This window comes from Saccopteryx leptura, chromosome 1, assembly GCF_036850995.1.
Source record: "Saccopteryx leptura isolate mSacLep1 chromosome 1, mSacLep1_pri_phased_curated, whole genome shotgun sequence".
Lineage (NCBI taxonomy): Eukaryota > Metazoa > Chordata > Mammalia > Chiroptera > Emballonuridae > Saccopteryx > Saccopteryx leptura.
Genome location: NC_089503.1, coordinates 196175283 through 196199521, shown reverse-complemented (window position 1 = coordinate 196199521; position 24239 = coordinate 196175283). Strand labels below are relative to the sequence as shown.

At 58.7% G+C, this 24239-nt stretch overlaps 1 protein-coding gene across 13 annotated transcripts in view; it reads right to left on the bottom strand.

Annotated features, from left to right (window-relative positions):
- Positions 1–461: 461 nt before the first annotated feature.
- Positions 462–24239, bottom strand: part of UGT8 (UDP glycosyltransferase 8) — a 37104-nt gene continuing 13326 nt past the window's right edge. For 2 of the 13 annotated variants that reach the window (XM_066384200.1, XM_066384226.1), the window contains exons 2-8: positions 24000–24027; positions 23238–23355; positions 22288–23111; positions 7180–7322; positions 6004–6080; positions 4269–4488; positions 462–2765 (exon numbers count right to left, since the gene is read on the bottom strand). In XM_066384200.1, coding sequence (XP_066240297.1) covers positions 2402–2765; positions 4269–4488; positions 6004–6080; positions 7180–7322; positions 22288–23109 — 1626 coding nt within the window. In that variant the 5' untranslated portion in view covers positions 23110–23111; positions 23238–23355; positions 24000–24027 and the 3' untranslated portion in view covers positions 462–2401. Of the gene's footprint in view, positions 2766–4268; positions 4489–6003; positions 6081–7179; positions 7323–22287; positions 23112–23237; positions 23356–23969; positions 24029–24239 lie in introns of all 13 variants that reach the window. The other 11 variants (XM_066384133.1, XM_066384149.1, XM_066384190.1 and 8 more) reach the window with 9 other exon arrangements.

The following is a 24239-nucleotide window of genomic DNA, read 5'->3' as shown; positions in this document are numbered from 1 at the left end:
AGTGGTCCTTGGCGGCCCAGTGAGGTGGGTCTGGCCCACTGGACAGGGCGTTGGGGTCACCATCCAAGCGCCAGTGTGAACGCGGGCAGGTGACGTACAGGGGAACGTCCTTGGGGCCACCTGCCAGGCCTGAGCTGACACAGAGACCGTCCGGGAAGATGGCCCGGGTGGCGTCGATTGGAGAACGGCCCCCAAGGGGGACACGGTCTTCTCACTCTCGAGGGAGAACCTCTGTGTCCTTCTGTGTCAGCAACAGAGCACCGCTGTGGCCACGTGGGCAGCCTCTGGGCCCGGGCACCCGTACCCCATATCCCGCCCTCGTCTGCACGGGGAGGGTGCTTTGCGCCAGAGGGGAAGCCCATCCGTGTCCCCACCTCACGGGACATCACCACGGCCAGCCAGAGAAACTTTCACAGCTTCTTTTTAAAAAAACAAACAAGGAAGAACCTTCATGAAAACGTTCCTTTATTAGAGAATCTGGCCCCAGTAAGGAGAACGTCAAGCCGCTCACGCTCACAAGTCAGGATGCCGTTTTCACAAACACGTTCACGGCGGACACACGACCCACTGAGAAGTCAGCTCCGGCTAGAAACTGCATTCCCGCGACATGTCTCTGTGTGAATCTCGTTTATTGTTTGAGTTGTGTCACAGTGGAGATGATGCTCCACCACCCAGCGAGTGCTCACGGTCCCTCAGCTTCCTCCAGCTCCCAACGCCGCCCAGTCGACCCCTCATACACTCCAAGCCCCGCCCCCGCCCACTGCTCATGGCCCTGGGTCCTCCGCCCTTTGGTCAGCAACCCTGTGGTGAGATCGTGGCGGCTCCTAGGCCAGTGTGCAACACCGCATCTTCAAGTATTCAGCGAGCCACACATATTTCCGCGCTGCTGGCAAGGAAACCGCTCCTCGCTGCGCGCGGCCCGTTGGCTCCCGGTGGGGATGGGGACATGAGGTCCCCTGTCATCGTGTAGGCGGGGACTGAGGGCACTGGGAATTTTCACAGGTCTCACCGGGTTAGTGAACGCCGTGAGGGCGCGGGTGTGTTTCTGGCCTCGGCTGCCAGACGTCAAACGATCCAAATAAATAAAGCTCAACACGCCAAGTACAATTGCTAAGTAAACAGAACAACCTGAAGTGAACTGGGGTGTGGCCTAGTGGGGCAGGCTCAGGGAGAAGACATCATGTCAGCGTCTGATGGGCACCCCTGCTCTGTGGTGAGTGCTGTTCCTGACCCTGCCCCCATCAGCCAGCCGCAACGGCCAGACACCGCTGTTGGGGGCACGGGCGGGAGACAGCCAGGAGGGGGAACAGAACTTATTTCTCAAAACCCGGTTTCTTCAACTGCAGCTGCTTTACCCCTCGTGTGTGGGGTGTAATGTGGCAGCGAGCCGGACCCTACAGAATAGGACAAGGGTGTAGAGGGCAGAGGCCCTCCAGACAAGATCGACACGTTGGCACCTCTGACCCCCCCTGTGCGGCCCCCACGGCACAGGGCATGACAGACGATTTTTTTTTTAAAAGTTAAGACATTGGGGATTGAACGCCTGAACACTCAACAACTCCGTGACCAGAACGCCGCCAGGGACAGACAGACGGCGAGTGTCTGTGGTAACTTCTCCAGGCAGGCGAATGTGAATGAACGGGAGCCAGCGTGCCCGCGGTGGCGTCTTACGAGACGTGTAACGCAGCATCATGCGTGAAAAGTGAAACAGGAAAAAAACTATAAAATTCTTCCAGAGACCAATTATTGGTGGGGGGGGGGCAATGAAACAGGACTAATTTACACACTGACTTAATTGTATGCTTCTCCCGGAGCGTACGCACTCTGTAAGGAGAGGGAAACAGGAAACTAAAACACACACAGAAAAACCACAGAGGTACGAAGCCAGTGCCCTTAGCTCTTCCTTCCCGTCCTCCTGGGCAGAGGGGAGGGTGACCGTCCCCGGGAGTCCTGAGTTTGCACATGTCACGTTCTAGAAGAGAAACACCTGGCCCGACGGCCTTCCTGAATGAGCCGCACCTGCCACAGGCGTGATGGCAGCCGGACCACAGCCCTCTCAGGAAGTGCACATGCACACACATACGTGTATGGGGAAAGCCACCATCCCCGGTTGGGGACACACGCACCGAGGCCTGGAACTGAGTCTGACCCAGGCATTGAACTCATTTAAATAATTAAGGCCCCTCACGGGTCCAGAGTCGGGCTTGGCGTCCATCCCGGGAGAAAACACGCCTGCGTTTTTCAGTCTGTGCTCCCCCGGCCGCCGGCCCGGCACTGGGTTTCATTAGTAGGTCAGAGAAGGGGTGTTAGGGCTGCTTGCTGACTGGACGCTCAGGGGTGGTTAGAACGAATGGCCGCAGTGACCGGAGGGGACGGCGGTGGGGGGAAGGGGGGCACGGGCTCACTTCACCTTCTTCTCCTGCGGAACGTAGCCGTTCCGCGCACACTGGCCGTTCAGCACCCCGTTGTGGTAGTGTCCATTCACCGCTCGGGGCCTGTGCCCGGACCAGCAGCGGCGGGCCTGCCAGAGGACGAGCGTGGCGGCCCGGGTCAGGAGCAGGTACAGCAGGGCGGCAGCCAGCAGGAGCACGGCGGCCACGTCCAGGAGGAAGTACTGGCAGAAGGACAGCTGGTGCACGGCCGCCCGCAGGTGGGGGGCGCCCGGGTGGCGCAGGACATACTCGATCCAGTACACGGTCCGCTGCACGGGGTGCCCCGGCTGGTCCCGGTGGATCTCCGACAGCTGCCGGGCCCGCTGGCGGTAGCTGCGGGCGGGGAACACAGTCACCACGGGTCCTCTTGCGCCCCCGCGCCGCTACGACAGGAAAGCCAGGGAGGAAAGTGGCCGGCGGGTGCCAGGCGCTGCGCCCGGCCCCAGATGCACAGTCTCATGCCAGGCGCTCTGCCCGGTCCCAGATGCACAGTCTCACGTGAACACACAGAACAAAGTGAGAACCCTTGACGTCGAGCGTCTTGAACCCCAGAAGCTCCTTCCCCCAGGCTGACTGGCAGACCCTCAGCCGCGTCTCAGAAGTGGATCTGCCTGGCATCCTGGGACGCTATCAGGTGTCCCCTGGGAGACCCTGTGCCGTCCTATCCACACAGCCCCTCCCAGCAGCTCTGCCCAGGCCCTGCAGACTCTGCACAGAACTGTGCTGCAGAACTCGCCTCCGAGCATCTCCATGGCACCCGTTTACTACGAGAGCATCAGGTTTGCAAACACTAGACTCTAAAGGAAAAGCTGTGACCCTGGCCGGTTGGCTCAGTAGTAGTGTTGGCCTGGCGTGTGGAAGTCCCAGGGTTGATTCCCAGCCAGGGCACACAGGAAAAGCGCCCATCTGCTTCTCCACCCTTCTCCCTCTCCTTCTCTTTCTCTTCCTCTCATGAAGCCACTGGCTCGGCTGGTCTGAGCATCGACCCAAGACCAGAGTTACTGGGTGGATCCCGGTCAGGACGCATGCAGGAGTCTGCCTCACTGCCCGCCTCTCACTTAAAAATCAAAGAAAAGGAAAGGAGAGGAAAAGCTGCAGGGCAAAGATGAAGGAGCCCCTTTGGGCACCTTGGCTTACGGGACACACGGCTCTGAGCACCAGAGTGACCAAGGCACTGGGACCCTCACGGACCAGGGCACCAGGACCCCGGCTCAGAGCCCACAGGCAGCCAAGGGCAGCCTTGCCCACGCAAGCCGAACGTGCCCGTGGATCTTTCATGCTGCTCAGACCCTGGTTCCCCTCTGGGGGAAGCCTCGTCCCCTCTGCCCACCCCCCCCCCAGGGGGAAAAACATAGCTCACACTCTTACCAACCTCAGTGCCACTGGAAAGACAAGGTTAATGACATGTCGCCAGGAACAGGGTGGATCTGTGAGCACTGGGCAGCCCTCCCCACCCCTACCTCCCCGAGACTGAGCTGTGAGTGCACCAGCTCAGCACAGGTCAGAAATTTTAAATAAATAAATTAAATAAATAAATAAATAAATAAATAATCTGACTGGCCACCAGCAAGAGCGATGCCAGCAGCCCAGGTCACTGACGCGCTAAGAACAAGACCCAGACCGGACCATGCGAGGCCTCGGGGCTCCCTGAGACTGTTCCCAGAGTGGGGGCGGTTTCCACTTTCCCAATTACAGAAAATGTGCACGGGGCTTTGTGCATCAGCGCCCACAGCGTGGCCCCCGTGACCAGGGCTCCCTCGCTGTCGGCCGCTGCCCACTGCTCACGGATGTATTGCTGTGCACGCAGCCCTGGCCCCGGGCGGCCCGGAAACTCACCTAGGGTCGCCGATCACCTTCACCAGGGCCTCATGCAGCTCAGCCTCCGTCACCGTCTTCCACTCCAGCAGCACCCCCATGCCCTTGGCCTGTACCCGCGTCATCGTGTCGTAGTGGTCTCCGAAGAGAGGGATGCCCACCACCGGCACGCCGTGGTACACGCTCTCGAAAATGCTGTTCAGCCCGCCGTGGCTCAGGAAGGCCCTGACGTGCGCGTGCCCTGCGGGAGCGGAGGGAGGGACGGCAGCTAACACGCTGTGCCATCTCCGGGCAGAGCCTTCAGAGACGTCTCGGACCTCGGCACCCAAGTGCCCGTGCCGATTAAAAGCATTTTTTTAAATAATTCTTTCCATTTACAACTCTTGAAGGATCCGTGGTCTCGCCACAGATGGCCAGCAGTATCTTTACTTTTTAGCACTGTCGTTATAAACACACACGTCAACATATCTGATGGTTTCTTTTTCTAACTCCGTCCCAGGTATTAAAGCCATTTTTTTAAGCAGGTTTGGGAAGCTCACTGTAACTTTCTCTCAAACATGAATATTGACTGACCATAGCCATCTCGCAAACCGGCCTGTAAGAAACAGGAAGTTACGTGTGACAGCCCACGCTGCTCAGAGCAGAAGCGCCCTTTCCGGCCGTGCAGGCACTGTCCACGCAGGAGGCAGACAGCATGTCTGCGAACCCCGGTGGCAAACGAGGGGTGGGGTCCAGGTATCAGCTTGCAGGCTCATCCCCAGAACGACGCCAACCAAGTCATGTCGGTGTCTGGGTTCACCGCGCTGGGGCCCAACTTTCCTGCTCGGTTGTCCAAACAAGGGACAGACGCTGACAAACCAGTCATAGGAGCTGGGACAGCACGTGAGAGCCAGCTCTCACGTGTGCAAGGGAGGGAACAGACCAAAGTTCATGAGGTGTCCAAACCCCACACATCCCCATGAGCAGCCCAGGTCCGCCAGGGGGGTGGACAGACCCACCCAGGTAGATATGGACTGTGTGGCCTTGGACTCTAGGGGCTGCCGGACGTCCCTGGTCCAGCGTCCAGTGGGTGGTCACACACCTTACCCACGGGCGGTTTCTGCATTCAGCAAACACCAGGTCCTGCCCTCCCAGAGGACCCAGACCTTCCCCTTGGAGGGAGCATCCCCATGGGCCCCACCGTGAGAGCAGGTATGTGGGGGTGCACAGAGGACTGGTGGCCCCAGAGGGGTCCCCCCTGCGCAAAGGAGCCACCTCCAACCACAGCCAGCAGCCGTGTCTCTGAGATGCCCGGTGACTTCCAGGACAGTGTAGGCAGGTGATGCCAATCCCTTCAGAATACACGGACGCTCTCTACGGCCCTCTCCTCGTCTTCGGTCAACAGATAACTCGGGGTCTCCCCGCGGAGTAAAACCACGGCACAGATATCTACACTCTCCCTGTTCAGATCACCACTCGAGGTGATCAGCCTAACTCGCCGTGACGTCACTTCCTGCCAATCCACAACGACGGGGTCTGTGTCTGCAGGATGTGGATTTTCCAGCAAGGTCCCAATTGGTACCCGGTCTATAAATTTCTATTTACGGGCCCCAAAAGATGACACTCTGCAAACGATTTCCCAACAAGCAGGGAGGAGACACGCGGGACCTGGGACAGCAGGTGACACATGGCCGTCTGGTGTGCGACTGCCCCGCCCCCGGCAGAGGGCGCATGCGGTTGGGGCAGCCGGGACAGGACGCAGGCTCTGGACACTCACCCAGCAGGTCATTCTGCGGCAGCCAGTCCAGCAGCTTGGTGTTGTTCCCAAGGTTCTTCGGTTTGGTTCCCGAAAACCTGCGCGGGCACAGATGGCAGCCCTCAGACACCGAGCCCCGGGCTCCGCGTGCGCGGTGCTTGGGTCACAGGACGAGGGCCTGAGCTTCCACGGCAGCAAAGCCAGGTGAGTCTGTTTCTCACGGCTCCCCCGTGGAGCAACCAACAGGAAGCACTTTGCTAATATTGGGGGTCATTTCCTTCCACTCTTCTCACCTGTGCGTGGGGGGGCCGGGGGGACACCCCCCCCATGAGCCTGTGCTACACCCACCCACATGGGGTCCCGGACGGGAACAGGGGAGGGTGTAGAGGGCCCGTGGTGGTGGCCACCAGTGCCATCCCAGATGGGGCCTCAGGATGGGGGCAAAGGCAGTGAGGAGAAGGTGCAGTCCTCCAGCTATGCCCATGGATGATGTTCCAGGGGACGGGGTCCTGGGGGGAGATGTGGTTACGTGGGGGGCAGGGGTAAGCTGTATCCTGTTTGGCCTTTGTAAGTAACCCTCAAGGCTTCCCGGACAGGGGCTGTCCTGAGCTGGGCAGCGGGGCTCTCCCCGGGGTCCGGGCAGGAAGCACCCAGGACTGGGGTCTGTTTCCCGGTCGGCCAGGAGAATGTGTCTGAGGATAAGCCCGTGCTCTGCAGAGCTGCAAACCCAGCCTCTGTTCACAGCCAGGCCCCAGGCCCCATGGTGGTGCCCCGTCCCAGCAAACACATTGAGGAGGCTCTGAGGGCCGGGCACCCGGCGGGGGAGAGGGTGGCTTGGTCTCGAGTGGGACCCACAGGTCTCGAGTGGGACCCACAGGTCTCGAGCGGCTTGGTCTCGAGTGGGACCCACAGGTCTTGAGTGGGACCCATGAGATATTCACATCCTTATCGCTCCCCCACTGCTCCCCACTGCCTCCCTGACCTGAGGCCAACAGAAAAGTCAATGAGGGACAGAGGCTGCGTGTGGCCACCACCCCCATCCCACCTGCTCCCTCCCATGGGCTCTCCCCTTCCCCAGAATCCCACACATCCCACCCAGAGCTCGCTACACCGGACATGGCACGCTCGGGCCGCACCAGGCCTGCCGGGGCCTCCATGCAGCCGTCGCAGGGCTCGCGGGCAGAGCCGTCCCCTCACCTCCAGATGACCTTCTGGGGCAGCCTCCCCAGAGCCCCGGCCAGTTTGTGAGCAATGTCCTCTGACAGGTACTTGACACCGGCCCCGAAGGATACCAGGACGAAGCCATGCTCCTGGGCGCCGTCCACCCAGCTCTGCAGGTCCTGTGGAGAGACAGGCGGCCATGAACGCAACTGAAGCCACCAGGTCCAAGACGGGGCTGACAGCCGGAGAGCCCACAGGCGACCTGCTCCCCAAGGAGGACTGAGGCTTCCTGCTGGGTAACCGCTTTTGTGTCAAACCCTCCACCTGGGGACACAAGCAGGGGGGCCAGCAACCACTCTGCTAAAACCAAGAGGTAGCGACATCCCCGCCCACAATGGCCCATCGCCCGGGGTCTCCGGTCCCACCGGCCCAGGGTGTGGCTGCCGCCCAGGGCCAGGCCGAGACTGTGCTCCCTGCTCCGCCGTGACACAGGGGAGCGTCTCTCCCCACAGCGTGTCCTGGGCGGCACGTTTCTGAAAACACATCTTCCCCACCAGCACATCTGGGAGAAGAGCAGGCTCCCTTCTGTGTGCCTGGGCCCCTATGCACACACTTCCCACACACACACACGGATCAACCGCACTCCATCCACACAGAGCAGGACGTCAGAATGTTCAGTGATTTCCAAGATGGCCCACGGGAGCGGCCGCTGTCACCGTGCAGGTAACGACTTGAGCGACAGCGTGGGCAGCAGCTCCGGGGGAGGGAAGGAAGTATGAGAAGGGTGTGTCCACTTCCACAGGGTTCCGCAGCGTCCTGGTCCTGCCCGTGTGGCTCTCACAGCAGTTACAGCCCATAGAGGCAAACAGTCTGAACCCCGAGTGTGAAGAGGGTTATGTTTTCAAGGTCCTGAAGACCTTGGAGAAACTGCAGGGGTTGGGATATCGCAAGGATGTGACTGCAGACGGCCGGGCACTGAGGGACATGGGTGGGAAGTGACCGCTGGGCAGGAAAACCTGGAAACCTCACCAGGAAGGAAAAATCCATCCGAAAGACGGCCGCCTCACCTTCCATCTGCTAAGATGGATCCAGCAGTCTCGGGGAAGGAGCCGGCGCGAGCTCCCAGCAACAGGGAACAGGCGGGGTGGGGTGGGGGGGTGGTAAGGAGGCCGGAGGCCCCGCCTGCTGCCCTGCTGTCTGAGTCATCCTGCACAGATCTGTGACCCTGTGGGATGACTGCTCCCGGTTCTGCTGAAACAACAGGGCAGAGCTCTGTGGGTGTGCAGGTGGCTGGGAGGGCGGGCACAGGACACGGAGCGGCAGCAGCACGAGGCCAACCGCATGTCACAAAGAAAACAACTCTGTGAAATGAGTGGTGGACCGATGGCCACGGTTAGGGACGAGCCGTGCGGGGGCCACAGGACAAAAGAAGACAGCAAATCCTATCTCACGGCGAGCTCGTCCGGGTTCCCGTCACCTGACGGGATTCTCACCACCTCATCCTGAACCAGTGAGAGGCCAGCCGCCCAAGGTCAGCACAAGGGCAGGAACCAGACCTGTGCACGGCACTGTGGCACCGGACCGCGCGGCAGTGACACAGAAGGACGCACATGCAGCATTCTGACAGACAGTGAAGCAGTGACCACAGAGACTGCTCCCAGCGTCTGAGCCTCACTGAGCCACTCACCCTGCAAGGGACAAGGCCTCAGCGAAGCAGCCAGCGCCCCAGGTGGCCGGCAGCCAGTGGCCTGCAGCTCTGCAGCAACGCGCAGCCCGAGGACACGTGTGAGCCACAGCTGCGGTCACGGCAGGGACTTAGCGCCTGAGCAGAGGGGCCCCTGCGGCCCTGACACGTTGGGTCACCCAGGGGCTCAGCTGGCAGGCCCTGCGTGCCCATCCAGTGCGGTAGCACCCACAGACTTAAACCCTCCTTTCCTCTATGGGTACGTCTGTGCCCTCAGAGAAAACCCAAGGGACACACCCCATGCACCTCGGACAGTCACGTAGCCTGGAGGGTTCCCTGAGCCACAGTGGCTCTAAATCCCTCCAGAGCAGAACAAACCCACCCAGGGGCACAACTGCAGGAGGGACGTGGCCCCCAGCACTCAGTACAATTCCCGGCCTTGAGGGTGTGTCACAACCAGGCTGAGGCCGAGCGTGAACTCATACGGGCCAAGGTGTATGAGCAGCGAGCCCCGCCCTCCCCAGGGACCACTGTGCCTCCGTCCTCAGTCCCCATGCCCCACAGCCTGCCTTAGAACCTCTTCATGTGACCCACAAAGACCACCATGCACAGACGCCTGTGTTCTGTTACCTGTGCCAGCACAAAGTCCTGCGCGATGCTACCACGCAGCAGACGCGAGGAGATCGCTGTGTCACACGACACAGATCTCAGAGGTCCGGAGACAATTCGTGGAGGAAGCGTGCCCTCTCTTGCATAAAAGAGAAATACTCTAAACGCAAGAGGAATACCGCACACACGTAATTCCGTTTGTCTTTCTGTGACTTATCTTTTACGGGCTCTTAACACAACACGGCAATTTGAAATAAACTCTTCCTCATACACTGACAGAAAACCAAAGAGCTAACTCGAATGGGGGGGGCGGCGGGGTACAAACTCCAGATGTCGCGCAGGACAGTAGCCAGAAAGACGGTGACATTGTTTAGGGAGCCGGGGAGCCCGGGTCACCACGGCCGGGTGGGCGCCTTGGTAACATGGCCACTCCCTCAAGCACACGCTCAGGGGCAGCATTCAGGAAGCCTAGAGTGCACAGCCCCAATGGGGCCAGTAAATATAAAACAAAAAAAAAGGAAAAAGGCTCAGCCAAAGCGTCCCATATTGAAAAGCTATATCACTAAGATCCTTATCGGGCTATAACTGCGGGGACTGGACGTGCCAGGCCTGGCCTGACATTCCGTGCCTCGCCTGGCACCATCCCCCGACTGCGAAACCACCGCCGCCACAGCCAGCAGGGAGCACCGTCATACGTGACAGACCACAGGCTCGGTGGCCCCGTACCTCGGGGGCACACGGCTGAAAAATTCCACCAAGTTAATGAGGCTGAGGAAGCCGGGTCTCCCTGCTGCCCCAGCACCTGGTGGTGGAAGTTACCAAACACCATTGCTGTGGTGACACCACTGCCAAGAGACGTGAGGCAACCGGCACGCGGTGGCTCCAGTCCCCACCTGCTGCTGCCCCGTCCCCTCCTCCCTAGTGTCCGTTTCCTCCCCGAAACCACCCACCAGGGTTCCTGGGCACCTCGGAGCCAGCAGGGCTCATCTGGGACATTTCAAATTCAACTCAAAAAATGACCGGTCCTGTGGTCACACTGCCCAGGGCAGCAGAACAACCACCCATGTTTGTCTTCTTCTCTGTTTGCAAATGAGGACAAAGGGACGAATTCAGGCACCAGAGAAGGTTGGACCCCAGACTCCCTTCCAATGAAACTCCCCGTATTTCACATTCTCAGCATCTGATAAGATTCCAAGCACACAAAGCTGGTACCTCCTTCAAAAATAAGCTGATAAAATCTAGTTCATCAACAAGATAAAACGGGAAAGTCTCACGATCGTATTGCTCTATGCAGAAAAGGATCTGGCGAAGTCGACCACCCATTCAACTTAACTAGGAACAGACAGGCACTTTCTCAACTCAACGAGCACCGTCAGCCAGAAACCTGCAGCTGACATCGTCCCAAACAGCGAGGAACTCAAAGTTCCCAACTGAGGACAGATGTCCCTGTCAGCATTGCCTCTCAGTGCCGTCCATCCAGTAGGTCCAGCTAAAGCCATCAGACAAGAAAAGGAGATTAAAGGCATGCAGACTGGGCCCTGGCCAGTTGGCTCAGTGGTAGAGCGTTGGCCTGGCATGCAGGAGTCTTGGGTTCTATTCCTGGCCAGGGCACATAGGAGAAGTGCCCATCTGCTTCTCCACCCCTCCCCATCTCCTTTATCTCTATCTCTCTCTTCCCCTCCTGCAGCCAAGGCTCCATTGGAGCAAAGTTGGCCCAGGCGCTGAGGATGGATCTGTGGCCTCTGCCTCCGGCACTAGAATGGCTCTGGTTGCAATGGAGCAACAGCCCAGATGGGCAGAGCATTACCCTGTGATGGGTGCATACAAGAATCTGTCTCTCTGACTCCTCACTTCTCACTTCAGAAAAACACAAAACAAGAGGCATGCAGACTAGGGGAAGGAAGGAATAACTATCATTCACTGATGACACAATCGTGCCCCCATCTCCCTGGGACACTGGATTTAACAGGAACACCTTCCTCCTGGAGCTGACAGGCGGGTATGACAAGGTGGCAGACACGAGGCCCAGGCACAAAAGTCAATCATTTTCTGTTGACAGCCGTGAACTTGAAATGAAAAACACGACACCGCTGAGACGAGCCTGAGCCTGGGTGTGGGTATAAACCTAACGAGACATATACCAGACTCTACAGGAGGAAACTGCATGACTCCCACGCAGCCGACCAGAAAAGGAAAAAGTTGACCAAGAGGAAACCATGTTCGCGGACAGGAAGAACCAGAACTGTCGGACGTCAGGTCCTGCCAACCCAGTCCGCAGGGCAACGCGCTCCAAATCGAAACCCAAGCAGCTGACGGTGTGGATACCAACAGACTGACCTTCACGTCCCTGCGGAAACTTCCTCTGGAGGCAGAGACCCCAGAACGATCCTCGCGGTATCAACAGAGACAGGAGTGGAGGGCTGAGGCCTTGCAGCCTCGAGACCTACCGTGAAGCCCCGGGAACCAGGGCCGGGGAAAGACCAAACACACAGGCCAGCAGACGGAGACGGAGAGAGCCCGTGGACGCAGTCAGCGTGTCCCTGACCAAGGCGTGGAGGCGGCCTTGTCCCGCGGTGCCAGAAAACCATGGGTCATCCGCACGCAGAACGCCAGGCCCAGACCTGACCTCACACCCTGTCGAGATGGACCACAGACCCAGACGTCAAATGCGGAGCCAGGACACTGCTAGGAGACGACACAGAGAACGTGTGGGTGACCTGGGGTTTGCTGGCAACTTTTCAGATACAGAACATCAGAGGCACAGCCGTGACTGAGAGGTCGCTCAGAAGGCGAACTTCATTAAAATTAAAATTCTCCTGCCCTGCCAGGACCGTTTCAGGAGAAGGGGTAGACAAGGCACAGACTGGGAGAAACACCTGCAAAAGAGACACATCTGTTCAAAGACTATCCTAAATGTACAACAAACTCTGAAAACTCACCAGTAAGAAAACAAGTAACCTGACTTTAAAAAATTAAAAAAAAAAAAAAAAAAAGAACGGGCTGAAGACCAGATCTGACCCCCCACCAGGAAGGAACAACGCCCACAAGCCCAGGGCAGGTGCTGCACGTCCCATGCCAGCACAAAAACGCAAATTCAAACCGTGAGCCACCACCACGCACCCACCAGCATGACCAGCTCAGGGGCAAAGGCCAAAGGACGCAGAGCAGCAGGGACCTCACTCAGTGCTGGTGGGAGTAAGGCCAACCAACCCTGCGGCTGCTGGAGGACAGCTGGTCAGTGCTCCGGCGTCCACGCAAGGACCTGCATGCAGTGTCTGCACAACCTTTATTCACACGCACCAAAAGCTGGAAGCAAGCAAAGTGCCCTGCAGGAGGCGATGGGTATGTAAGCCGCGGTCCACCGACGACAGAATATACCTCGGCATTACAAAGCAGTGAGCTGACCAGCCTTGCGAAGACACAGAGAAGCCTTACGTGCACATTCCTACGTGACAGAGGCCAGTCTGGAAAGGCTACAGACTGTATGGTCCCAACTCCATGACAATGGACAAGAGAATCTATTAGACAGCGAGCAGACCGGTGGTGTCCAGGGCTGAGGAGAGGGAGGGTGGACAGGAGAAGCACAGGGCTGTGTGAGGTCCTGTGTGACGTGGTGGGGAGGGACAGTGTCCTTACACACGAGCCAGGTCCACAGAATGTGCAGGTCCAGGAGGGACCCTGACGAGCCCAGTGACTCTGGGTGGTGACGACATGTCCGTGTGGGTTCAGCAGTTGTGACAAATGTTCCCTCTGGTGTGGATGCTGGTGGTGGCTCTGTGGGGACCATGGGGATGTGGAGAACCCCAGTGCTTAATTCTCAATTTTGCCATGAACCTTCAAAAGTCGTCTTTTTTTTTATTTAAAATATACTTCTTCTCTGCCTTTTGCTCTCATTTTCCTCGGAATTCATTTTCCCTGGCTCACCTCCCATTTCAGGAATCAGTATCTCCATACACGCAGCAGCTTGGGCTCACGATCCCACCACGACCTGACTCACGTAAGTCGGTCTGAAGCAGCCTGTGTCCAACGCGCACTGAGGGCTGTAGACGGCAAACATGCTTCCTGTCGTCTTCCTTTCTTAGCCAGGCGTGTGACCCGTTCAACGTCAGACGGCCACGACTTCAAAACCCCCCGAATGTGTGGTTCTGGATGAAGACATGTTGCCGACTTTGCAACGCTATCGCAAAAACTGTGCAATCTGAACGCTGCAAACACACTGGTGGTTTTCTGCATCGCTCCGTTTCGGGGGGGGGGGGGCAACCCCGGCTGAGTCAACCTCAGAGCGGCGAGGGGGCCGCACCCCATGGGGTCTGATGTCCTGTTCCCCGTGGACTCGAACTGGCAGTCCAGAGCTGGCTGCGAGCAGCTACAAATACTGCGACACCGTCGTCAGACATTGTCACGTGTGTGTGTGTGTGTGTGTGTGGTGTGTGTGTGTGTGTATGCATGCAGGCACGCAGTAAGCAGGGAACATGCACAGCATGCCCGCGAGTCGGGAACGGTCACCTCTGCCCTTCGCCCGGCAGACTGCCAGCTGGCATGGACGTTCCTGCCGTGTCTTCCTGCCTCCAGGCCTCCAGTTTCCCCATAAAATATTCAGGCTTCCTGAAAGGCGATACGTGCACCGTCAGCACCCCTGACCACAGGGCCCTTGGGCGGCTCCCGGCTCTTCCTGAACTTCAGAACGAGCGTCTCAGGGACAGAAAGGACAGGGCCCAGGAGGCGGGGCGGCAGGTCCACAGACTGCCCGGTCCGGGCTGGGGGCTGGCTGGGAGCAGACAGTGGGACAGGCGGAGGAGTCATCCAAAGGCCACACGCAAGCCTGACCGTGGACTGAGACTGGGTTATCTTTTTCAGGATGATGCTGATCAGCTCATCACAGCAAGTTAAGACATTTGCTCAGGATGCCGGCTTCGTATTTCGGCACAGACACTCATGGACAAAGCCTGTGACAGGGAGGGGTGTTCATCTGTGCTCCTCAGACAGAGCGGCACTGTGTCCACGGCGCTGGCGGCTCCTGCAGCCCAAGGAACTCATTGGTGAGCCTCAGCACGAGGGGACGCCGGGCACAGCTGTTGCCTCCAGCTGGCACTGACCACAGGTCCTCCCGCTGACTCTGAAAAAGAACCAGGGACCCAGAGGCCCTGAGGCTGGAGGAGTGAAGTGACCAGCAGCAGCAGCAGCGATCAACCACAAGCAGTGCTGGGGGTGGTGTCGTGCCCACCATCCCTGCTGAGCTGCTACCTGGACCAGAAGGGAAGCAGCCTCGGGAACGGGGGCAGACAACCCACCCTGTAAACCGCTACACACGGCTTCCATCCAACCCTCACAATGAAAAAGAGACTCTGACTTGACCACTGCACACGGCTGGACAGATGGGCCACACTGACCGTATCAAAGAGGGCAGCGGCGAGCCCTTTCTGCCAGCATGGCTTTGCGCCTTCGACTAGCACAGTCGTCCTCGACACGCCCATCGCCTCCCTGCCCTCTGTCCCCAACTTTCCTCCCAGGAACGCCCAATACTTCCAGACAGCTCAGTAACAGGAACGCGGCCCGCAGGACACCTGTCCGCACCAATGTCCACCCTCCCTCTCTGTCATAGAGACCCAGTAAATAAGTCTTGTTTGAAGTTTTATTCATGGAATAAGTTACTTAAGACTTGACTGAAATAACAAAGTGGCCAAAAAAAGAAAAGGAGGGAGGGAGGGAGGGAGGGATAGATAAGACCAGCCCAGTGCGCTGTGGGCTGTGGACAGAGAACAGGTGAGTGCAGGTGCCGGATGACCAGTCCTTCCCTGTCTGAGGAAGCTGAGTCCTCGTGCCGACCTCCTGACCTCCGGGCACCTGAGCCTGCAGCAGGCTGGAGAAGTCCTCACCTGTCCGCTCCTCCAATAGACTGAAAGAGGCCTCACACTGAGGAATCTGCTGTGTGGATTCTGCAGTGTAAAAGATCTGCCTCCTATAGAAGTCTATTGGGGGGGGTGGATTCCACCTTTGGAATTTTTCTGCTCTAGGAAAAGTTCTAGCGTGGAAAAAATTAAGCAACATGCTCTATATTTGAGCAGAATTTGCTGCGGCCTCCCATTGACTTGAATAGGAGAGGAAGAAATGTGTCGGAACTGTATTTCTGCCGTACAGGGGATCTCTCTTCCGCGGAATCCACGGGTCTCCCATTGAAGTAAATGAGATGTGGATTCCACCGCAGAAACCACTGCTTTATAGTGTGAAAGAGCCCTGAAAGATACCATGCTGTGCAGAAACTGCAGTGTATCCTATGACATAGTTCACACTGTTCTATATAGAAAACTTGCCACTAATCTGGAAAAAACAGACCCATTAGTTAAGCAGCTATTTACGGAATGGTAGCCCCAATATACTAGGTAAGGAGGTCCATTAGTAATAAATATTTCTCAATATATAATTAAATATTGTTTTTGTGATTAATCACTATGTTTAAATTATGTTTGATTTGTAGCAATGAGAATACATAATGCATATCAGGTATTTACATTCCAAATCATAACTGTAGCAAAATTACAGTTATGAAGTAGCCACCACAATTATTTTTTGGTTTGGGGTCACCACAACCTGAGGAACTGTATTGTGGGGTCACAGCATTAGAAAGGTTGAGAACCACTGATCTATACAGTGGTTGTAGATTTTTTTTATTTGCATTTCCCACTTTTTCGCGCTTCTTTTTGCGCTCCTTGTTGAAGACAGTGATTCGTCATCAGACACAAATGAGGACAAACTAGTGACTGGGAGTTGTGACAGTGATGAGGAGTTGTGTGAATTTTATGATGAATAAAACTTCGTTCAATCGCTTTACATCACACTTTTTTTTTCAAATTTCAGGCCCCAAAACTAAGGTGCATCTTATCCATGTGAGCATCTTATACATGGGGAAATACGGTAGTTCACAAAATCTACTGAAAACATCTCCAGACCAAAAAGCCAAAAGACACAATTTTTGAGAAGACAAATGACATGTCAGCCTTGGGTGTGTTTCAGCATTCTCATTAAGATTCCAGTCCGTGGGAGAGGATAGGGGAATCCTTCAATAAAAGTGGCAATGACATTCTCTGAAATTAAAAAAAAAGATGCATTTTCTGTATTGTGCAAAATAAAATAAAATCATGGCCTGAATCTTAGGTCGTGCTTTGGGTAAATAAAAAATTACCTTAATGGCATTCCTAGTGGCTGTTTATGATTCACTAGAGAGCTAAAGCGTCACTGCACATGAACTGTGAAATCCTCTCCCTGTCGGCCAGCCCCCAGCCCGCCTTCCCCATGGTGTCTTTGCTGGATGGCACTTAACACGCGCCCGCACAGGCCAGCTTGGCCTGGACTCAACGGACATAACTGCACCACCCTCCAAGGCTTTATCTGAAAAATGCAAGTCTGTATTGACCGTGCCCAGGGCCCGCCCAGTGACCACCCACAGACTAGCAATAAGGAAACAGGCCCGGTAGGCCAAGGATCCCCTGGACCTGGCCAGACACCCCGAGACCATCACTCCTGATGCCTAGCCCAGGAGCCACTCACCTCACCAATGACAGTGCAGCCTACGGTGACCATCCAAGGACAGTGTGAGCTCACTCTTCCCGCAACAACTGAGCTTGTCCAGCGACACTGGACCAACAGCAGAGACCCAGCTTGACAGCGACCACCAAAATATCTTGTATCCTGACACCCCTTTCCTGGCTGGGCCCACCCCCAGGGAAGGTCCTGACTCTCATAGGGAGTCACTGCACGGAGCTCCACCGTGGCCATGGCCTCAGCGCCTCCCTGGAGACGGCCCCACGGGAAGCATCCAGTCCGGCCGGTCCCATCAATGCCACACTCAGGTACCCAAGGTCAGCGTGACATTGGCACCCCTGGACCCACACTCATCTCAATTCAGTGTCCCCCCAACTGAACAAGCATCTCCCCTCAAACAGCTGCTCACCCTTGCTCCTTCCTGTTGAGGAAATGCCTCTGCTGGTCCGTCAGAAGACTTGGCTGTCTTCCCTCTCTGCCCCAGGCACCTCTGAGGGTGCTGGACCCCTCCCCGCCACGGGCTCCCGCCGGAACTTTGGAAACAGGTCCCCGTTGCTCCTGTCTCTTCCCCTACAAAGCAGCCGGCGCCCTCACCGCGTCTCGGCCGACCCGCTCTGTGCTCGAGGCTCCTCCAGATACGGCCTCCCCCCTCACACCAGCTGACCACCCCACCACCTGGGCTTTGGCTCCTAGGCCTGCTGATCTCACTGGGTCCCCACTGTGGGTCCCCCCTCAGGTTGCACCTGAGGCCCTGCCTTCCTGAGGGACAACCTTCCACCCACGAGAGCGTGGCCGGTCCTGGCGTGGAAACCATGCTAACACTTCACATGCTGCAGCCTCTGTGCACGTTCCCAGTTAGACCATGGGCCACGCCGGCACGGGGACCCCGACACACGGCGGGTGGCCTCTCGCATCTCGGACACGCCGCCGGCACGGACTGGACCCCGCCTCTGAGAAGGCCACCCTGCAGGCCCGCGGGACAGCTTGCGCCCACATGGGGAAGAGCGCGGAGGGCTCCATAGAGAGAGGCGGAGGCTGGGTGGGGCCGGGATTCCCTCTGGGGCCTGAGCTGCCTCTGGCTTCAGTATTCCTCGGGCACCCCAGCTGCTGCGCCCCAGAAACCCGTCTGGGAGCCAAGTGCAAAGGGCCAGCTCTATCCCATTTTTGACAGAATGAATTGGGCAGGTTCACTGGCTTCTGCCAGGTGAACACACCTGCTCACAAGTCTGCAGCCCCTGCCGGGACGGAGCCATGCCGGGGGCTCTGCCATCCACCTGCTCTTTCCGGAAGGTTCGAAGCGTTGGGCCCCAGGTCCCCCTTAAAGATCCAGCACGTGACACCTGGTCAACCGCTATGACAAGGACTTTCTCCCAACCTGAGTAGCAGACAATTCCACCCGCGTTGGCTGAGCCGCTGCTCTATTCAGAGGCGGGTCCTGTCCGACCAGGACGGCATGCTCAGGTCCGTGTGCACTCCCCAGATCCTGTTCTCAGAAAAGCAGAAGCAAATCGTGAGGAAGTCGGTTATTCCCTCCACATGGCACTAGGGTCCCCTCTCACAGGAGAAACCCAGCAGAAAGCCGCTTTGTGCAAGAGACAAGTCAAGGACCGTTTCCCCGGGCCCACCTCACCACGAAGGAGGGAGGCTTCCAGGCTCACTCTGTCTTCCGTCCCTCGCAGAACTTTCCAGAACAGAATCTGTTGCCGGGCAGACAGGGTTCCTGCTGACGGAACCAGAACCCTCACCATCCTACTAAGACGTGATTCCTGTCGCACAGCAAATGGGCCTCAACTGGACATGCGATGTGGCCGGGGAAGGTGTGTCCACTGCAGTCCTTCCTGGCCCACAGGGCACTGTGTTGTCCCTGCTGTACAGGGGTCCCTAGGCCCACAAAAACAGCCCTCCTGCCACACACCCAGGCCAGTGGTCTGGGGTCTGCATGGTTCCGCGTGGTCCTGTCCCTGAGCACAGCAGGGTGGGGGAGGGGGGGCAGGCTCCATGCCCGTGGCCCCCCCACCCTTGGGAAGGACCCCTCTCTGTGCCAGAAGGTGGTGAGGGGTGGGGGAAGAGGTCGGTCCCTCTCTGATGTCAGGTGGTTACATCTTGTGCAGGACCAGGGGACCCTCAGGTCCTCGTTCCCTCTGGTTTCCCATCCTGCTGCCCTGCTACAAATTCATCCTAAAGCTGCCCGCCAGGTGGACGCGGGCAGGCAGGCTCCAGGCTCTGCGCATGGGCAGGTCTAGGCTGGCTGACCTTGGAAGGTGAGTGAGGAGGCCGGGTGGCGACAGGCAGGGGACGGGGACGGGCCAGCAGGCGGTGGGCTCCTGTGCCCACTCACAACGGTGACTGAGCCTGGAAGGTCACTGTGTGGCAGCAACGGCAGTGGGCTCAGAGAGCATAGACAGATGTTGGCTGTCATCAAGCAATCCCGCTGCGCCAGTGGAACGCCACGTTTTGGCAACGACCTCTGTCTGATGCAGTTCATTTAATATTAAACGTGTCCTGAGCACCCGCCACCGTCCAGAGACCGGGGGTATAAGATGACACCGCCCTGGGCACAGGTACACGAGGCAGCGCGTGGCCTCCGCTCAGGGGACAGTGCAGCCCAAGGACCCCCAGTTCCGGTACAGTGGCCGGTCGGGCTGCAGGACCCATGTGGCCGAGATCCCAGCCCACTGGGGTCAGACCATGCCGGCCAGCAGGACCCCATCTCCCAGTCAGCATCGGAACGCGCTGACATCAGGTCAAGGTGGCTGCTTCCCGGGGCTGCAGAGAGGGCTCCTCTGCTGCCACCAACACGACGGGAACACCAACAGCTGTTCCCGTGTCACCCACACCTGACCCCTCCGACCCTGACCAGACAGGCACCTGCCGACAGCCCTCTCCGCCAACATGAACCTTCTTTTCACGTGTGGCTGTCCGGCACTGTCCGGCTTCGATAGTGACCATGCCAGAAGTGACATAGTCCGGGCACACCTCCCTCCTCCCCTCGGTCCACACTGTCAGGATGCCTAGGGCAGCCCCACGTGGACAGGCGCTGCTCACGTGTGTGTACACAAAACGATCCCATGACGTAGACATGACACCTTCCCTCGGGCCCAGTCCAAACCTGGCTGGGTCAAAGCGCCTGCATCCTGGCTGACATCCGCGTCCACCTCCCACGCACCACGAGGCAGTGCAGTTAGGTCCTCGTGGCTTAATTCAAGCCCCACAGGAAGTCCTCACCACTCTGGACCCAAACACACCACCAAAGTGTGTCTCTGGGCAAACGACAGGAAGGAGGGGCCGGCATGGTGACAAAGCCTCTCTAGGGAGCAAAACACGCCACATCCGCCGGCTCTGTTCCCAGCAGCCCGGGCGGCCTTCTCACCTGCCCCCATGGCCCACCAGTGGGCTCTCCTGCCGCTGAAGGGAGGGGAACCAGGTGCTCACTTCACGAAAGCATCTGAGACGGGCATTGAGACAAACCCCGCCCTCCCTTCCAACCGTGAGATCAAGTCCCGGCCCCACCACTCCCAGACGGCCATGTGAGACGCCCGGGCCAGGAACAACCGAGCCAGTGCTAATGCCTCACAGGCTCCAGGGCCACCGCGGCACCCTATGCACAGCACGGTCTCGGGGTGCCACTCAGCGCAGCAGGCCCACCCGCAGAGACACCCGTGGGAATGCCGCTCCCTCGGACTCTGAGGTCCAACATAATAAGGCGTCTCTGAGAGTCAGAGCAACGTCCTTCAGAACCATCCCCGTGGGAGACGTGTGCGGGCAGCCCTCACACACAGAACACACAGACGGCGGCCTGGTGAACACAGGGCACGTCGTTGCATGTGTGTGCTCTGTCTGTGGGGACAGCACACCACGCAATTGCTGCGGAAAGAAGTCTCTCTAACGAGTCATCGCAGAGCCCAGAGGAAACAAGGACAGGGACACCTGCGACGCAGGGGAAGCCAGCGTCCAACCAGAAGTCACGTGAGGAGACAGAACACCTCTCTCCATGAGGCTCAAACCACCAAAGACCGTCGGTAAAACTGTGACGTCGGTGTGACCGTGACAGGTGGGGGCCCAGGGGCAGGGGCGGGACGGGGCTGTGGGGAGAGAAACAGCCACGCCTGCTTTGCGTCCTCACATAGGAACATGGAGCGGGAAATACGCTCCCTCCGTCCACTGCAGTCCTGTCACTCAAGAGGACTGGGTAAGACGGAAGGGCAGGACCGGGGCACAGCGCTGGTCTGTGCCAGGTGACCAGGGACCCAGCTGAGGCTTCAGGCCGGCCCGCTAGCATATTGGTGCTGCTTCCACAGCCGGCTACGGACTCGAGATGAGCCTGGGGAAGCCCCGGTGGCTGCGACAGCTGAAAGCCTGCCCCACGCCACATGTGACATGACAGAGCACGTACCCTCAGCCTCGGGCGCCTGCTGGGAGCACTCACAGACCAGGCCGCCCGGGTCCCCCGTCCCTTCCTTGTGCTGTACAGTGTCAGAGGAGCCTGAGGGAAGCTCGTATCATATCTCCATGTGAGTGGCCCCTGCCCGGTGACGGTGACGGGCCCACCTGAGGCCCGGGAGGAAAGGGACTCCCTGTATCAGGCCCTCCAGGCTGACAGGTGGGGTCTGAGCTGCAACAAGTGGCCCAGTGAGGTTCGGGGGAGGGGGAGGATTTCTCGGCTTTGCGGAGAAAATCTAAACTCCGGCCCTGCACCCGCCGTGCTGCCGTCAGGTGGACAGGCACCCCGAGGGGCCGCCTGAGGACAAAGACTCACCGGCTCGTGTGCGCCACACACCGCAAGGGCCAGCACGCCACTCTGCAGGGGGCGTGCCCATCCCAACTGGCAGAGGGGGCGTGGAGCATGGACAGTCCCTGAGGGGCCGCAGTCCCAAGGCCGCGGGAGCAACGGGCAGTGGGTGGGCCTCCCGCCATCACCCTCCCGACAGACAAAAGCCAGCTTCCTAGTTGCTAGGAGGCCAATTACAGACCTGCAGCATGGTCTCCACCCGCAGCGTGCGTGGTGGGCCGGCACACAGAGGCCCGTGACTGTGATTCCGGGCAGAACCAAGAGAACACGCTTCCTTAAAGCAAAATCACTCACACATGAAGCATCTCGCTCCGTTCTGCTCACACGGGGCAGCACAGGCTCAGCCATGGGTGGCCCTGCCCACCCCGGGATGTCCAAGAAGGGCTCGGAGCAAGACCGTGGTTCCCGGGACGCGACCCCTCCCGAGGGGACCCTGGTGAGCTCTACATCCGCCCCCTCTGAAACCTACACTGACCACGACCCGGCTTCGGGCAGATGCAGCCCCGGATGCAAGGGAGCTTACATGGGGCAGAGGGCCGGCCGGCTTGGTCAGGATGCCGCCCACGTAGACGACGTTGGGCAGCGTGGGCCGCGGGAACTCCAGCGCCACGTCCGTGCAGAGCATCCAGAGGCTGGAACCGTGCACCAGGTCGTCCATGGACGCGCCGGGTGGCCGCCCGTGCCGGCTCAGGATGCGCTCGTACTTGGGCAGCACCAGCAGGCGCACGCCCAGCCGGGACACCAGGTAGACGCCCGCATTCTTCATCCTCTGCGCCAGGCTCATGCGGTCCGTCAGCAGCGAGTTGAACTCGGGCACGTAGGCCAGCGGGGCAGGCGCGCCCACTTCGGCCGGGTACCAAAGGCCGGTGGAGAAGACGGCATACTGCACGCCCAGCAGGTGGGCGATGAGGAAGCCACACATGTCGTTGGGGTCAACCAGCAGCAGGTCGAAGCGCTCCAGCCGCAGCGCCCGCAGCAGCGCGTGGTTGCCCAGCATCAGCTCGCAGTTCTGCGTGTAGCGGTCCAGGATGTCGAACAGCTCCATGGCCGTCAGTCGCCCCGAGAAGATGTTGCGCATCTTAGCCTGCAGGAAGGCGTCGGCCGCCGAGCTGTTGAAGACGCCCGGGTAGCGCCGCAGCCCGTAGTGCGGCGAGGGCGGCAGCTCGCGGCCCTCCGACAGCAGGAAGACTGTACGGTGGCCCCGGGCGTGCAGGGCCGAGGCCAGCGTCTTGAAGATGTACATGTGGCTCTCAAACATGATGGGGGGCACCACGACGATCTTGGCGGCCTCGGCGAGCCCCAGGGCACCCCACAGCAGCAGGAGGCAGGGCAGGAGCAGCTTCATGGCTGCAACAACAGAGCGGTGCTGAGCATGGCCGCGCCCTCCCCATGCATGGCCCCCTGCCCCTCCCCTAGTCCTAACCCTTGTTCGCAGGGCCACCCCAAGAGGGCAGACTGAGCAGCAGAGCTCACCGGAACAGACACACGGCTGACCTTCCCGAGGACCCGCGGTGGGACTGACCCAGGCTTCCCAAACGACCACTACGACGTCCACGAAGCTTCAGTCAGTCTCCCTGAGACCCGGTCAGCCCTGGAAGTGGGCGGAGTGGGGGGGGATATCTATTTAAATTCTTTCCTTTCATCTCCAGCTGAGCCAGACAAACATCGTTTTACAAAACTTGGGGAACAATGTCAGTGAGTGTCTTCCCATGACCCGAACCCCACGGGGCCCCCAGCAGGCGCAGTCCAGGACGCCGTCTGGAAGGGACACTGATTGGCACTCTTCAGGGGGGCCAACCGGCTTCAGTCCAGGCTCGGCAGGCAGCGAGTGGGGAATGATGTCCCCGACTCATCCACGTGGGGGGTCAGACAGCCCTGTGTAGGTGCAGATGCAGGTCAGCATGGCCGCACGCACACCTGCGGGCTCACCTTCCTGGCCCTGCACGTGGATGGATGAGGCACGCTAGTGAGCCATCCGCTGTCACAGCTACGGGGAATGAATCAGCCCGTGGGGACAGAGAGGAACAAACTGTCCCATCCTAACTGAACGTCCGCTCGTTCAGTTGAACAAACTAGCCTCCCTAATAGGGAGACCGTCTCGGCAGGAACTTCCCAAGCGACCGGACACTTTTACTCCAAGGGACAGATGTGGACTTGAGTCTGCTCATTTCCCACCCATGGACCACCCTGCGTGGACAAGTGCACCATCTAAAAGTGAGGTGGTCACAGCTATACCTTCTCAACATTCAATACTGCAAGCAACCTAAAAGAAAAGAGAGAGAAAGAAATCAGTAGTGGGCACACGACACGTCAAACTGGACAACACACTGGGCTTCCGGGGGCTTCTCCGTCCCTCTCCAAGGAGACGCTCTAACTCCCTCCAGGTTGGAGCCGACGCCACCCCATCAGGCATCAACCGAAGTCACCCACGTTATAGACGTCAACATAAAACCCGCTGTTAAACGTCACCGGAGT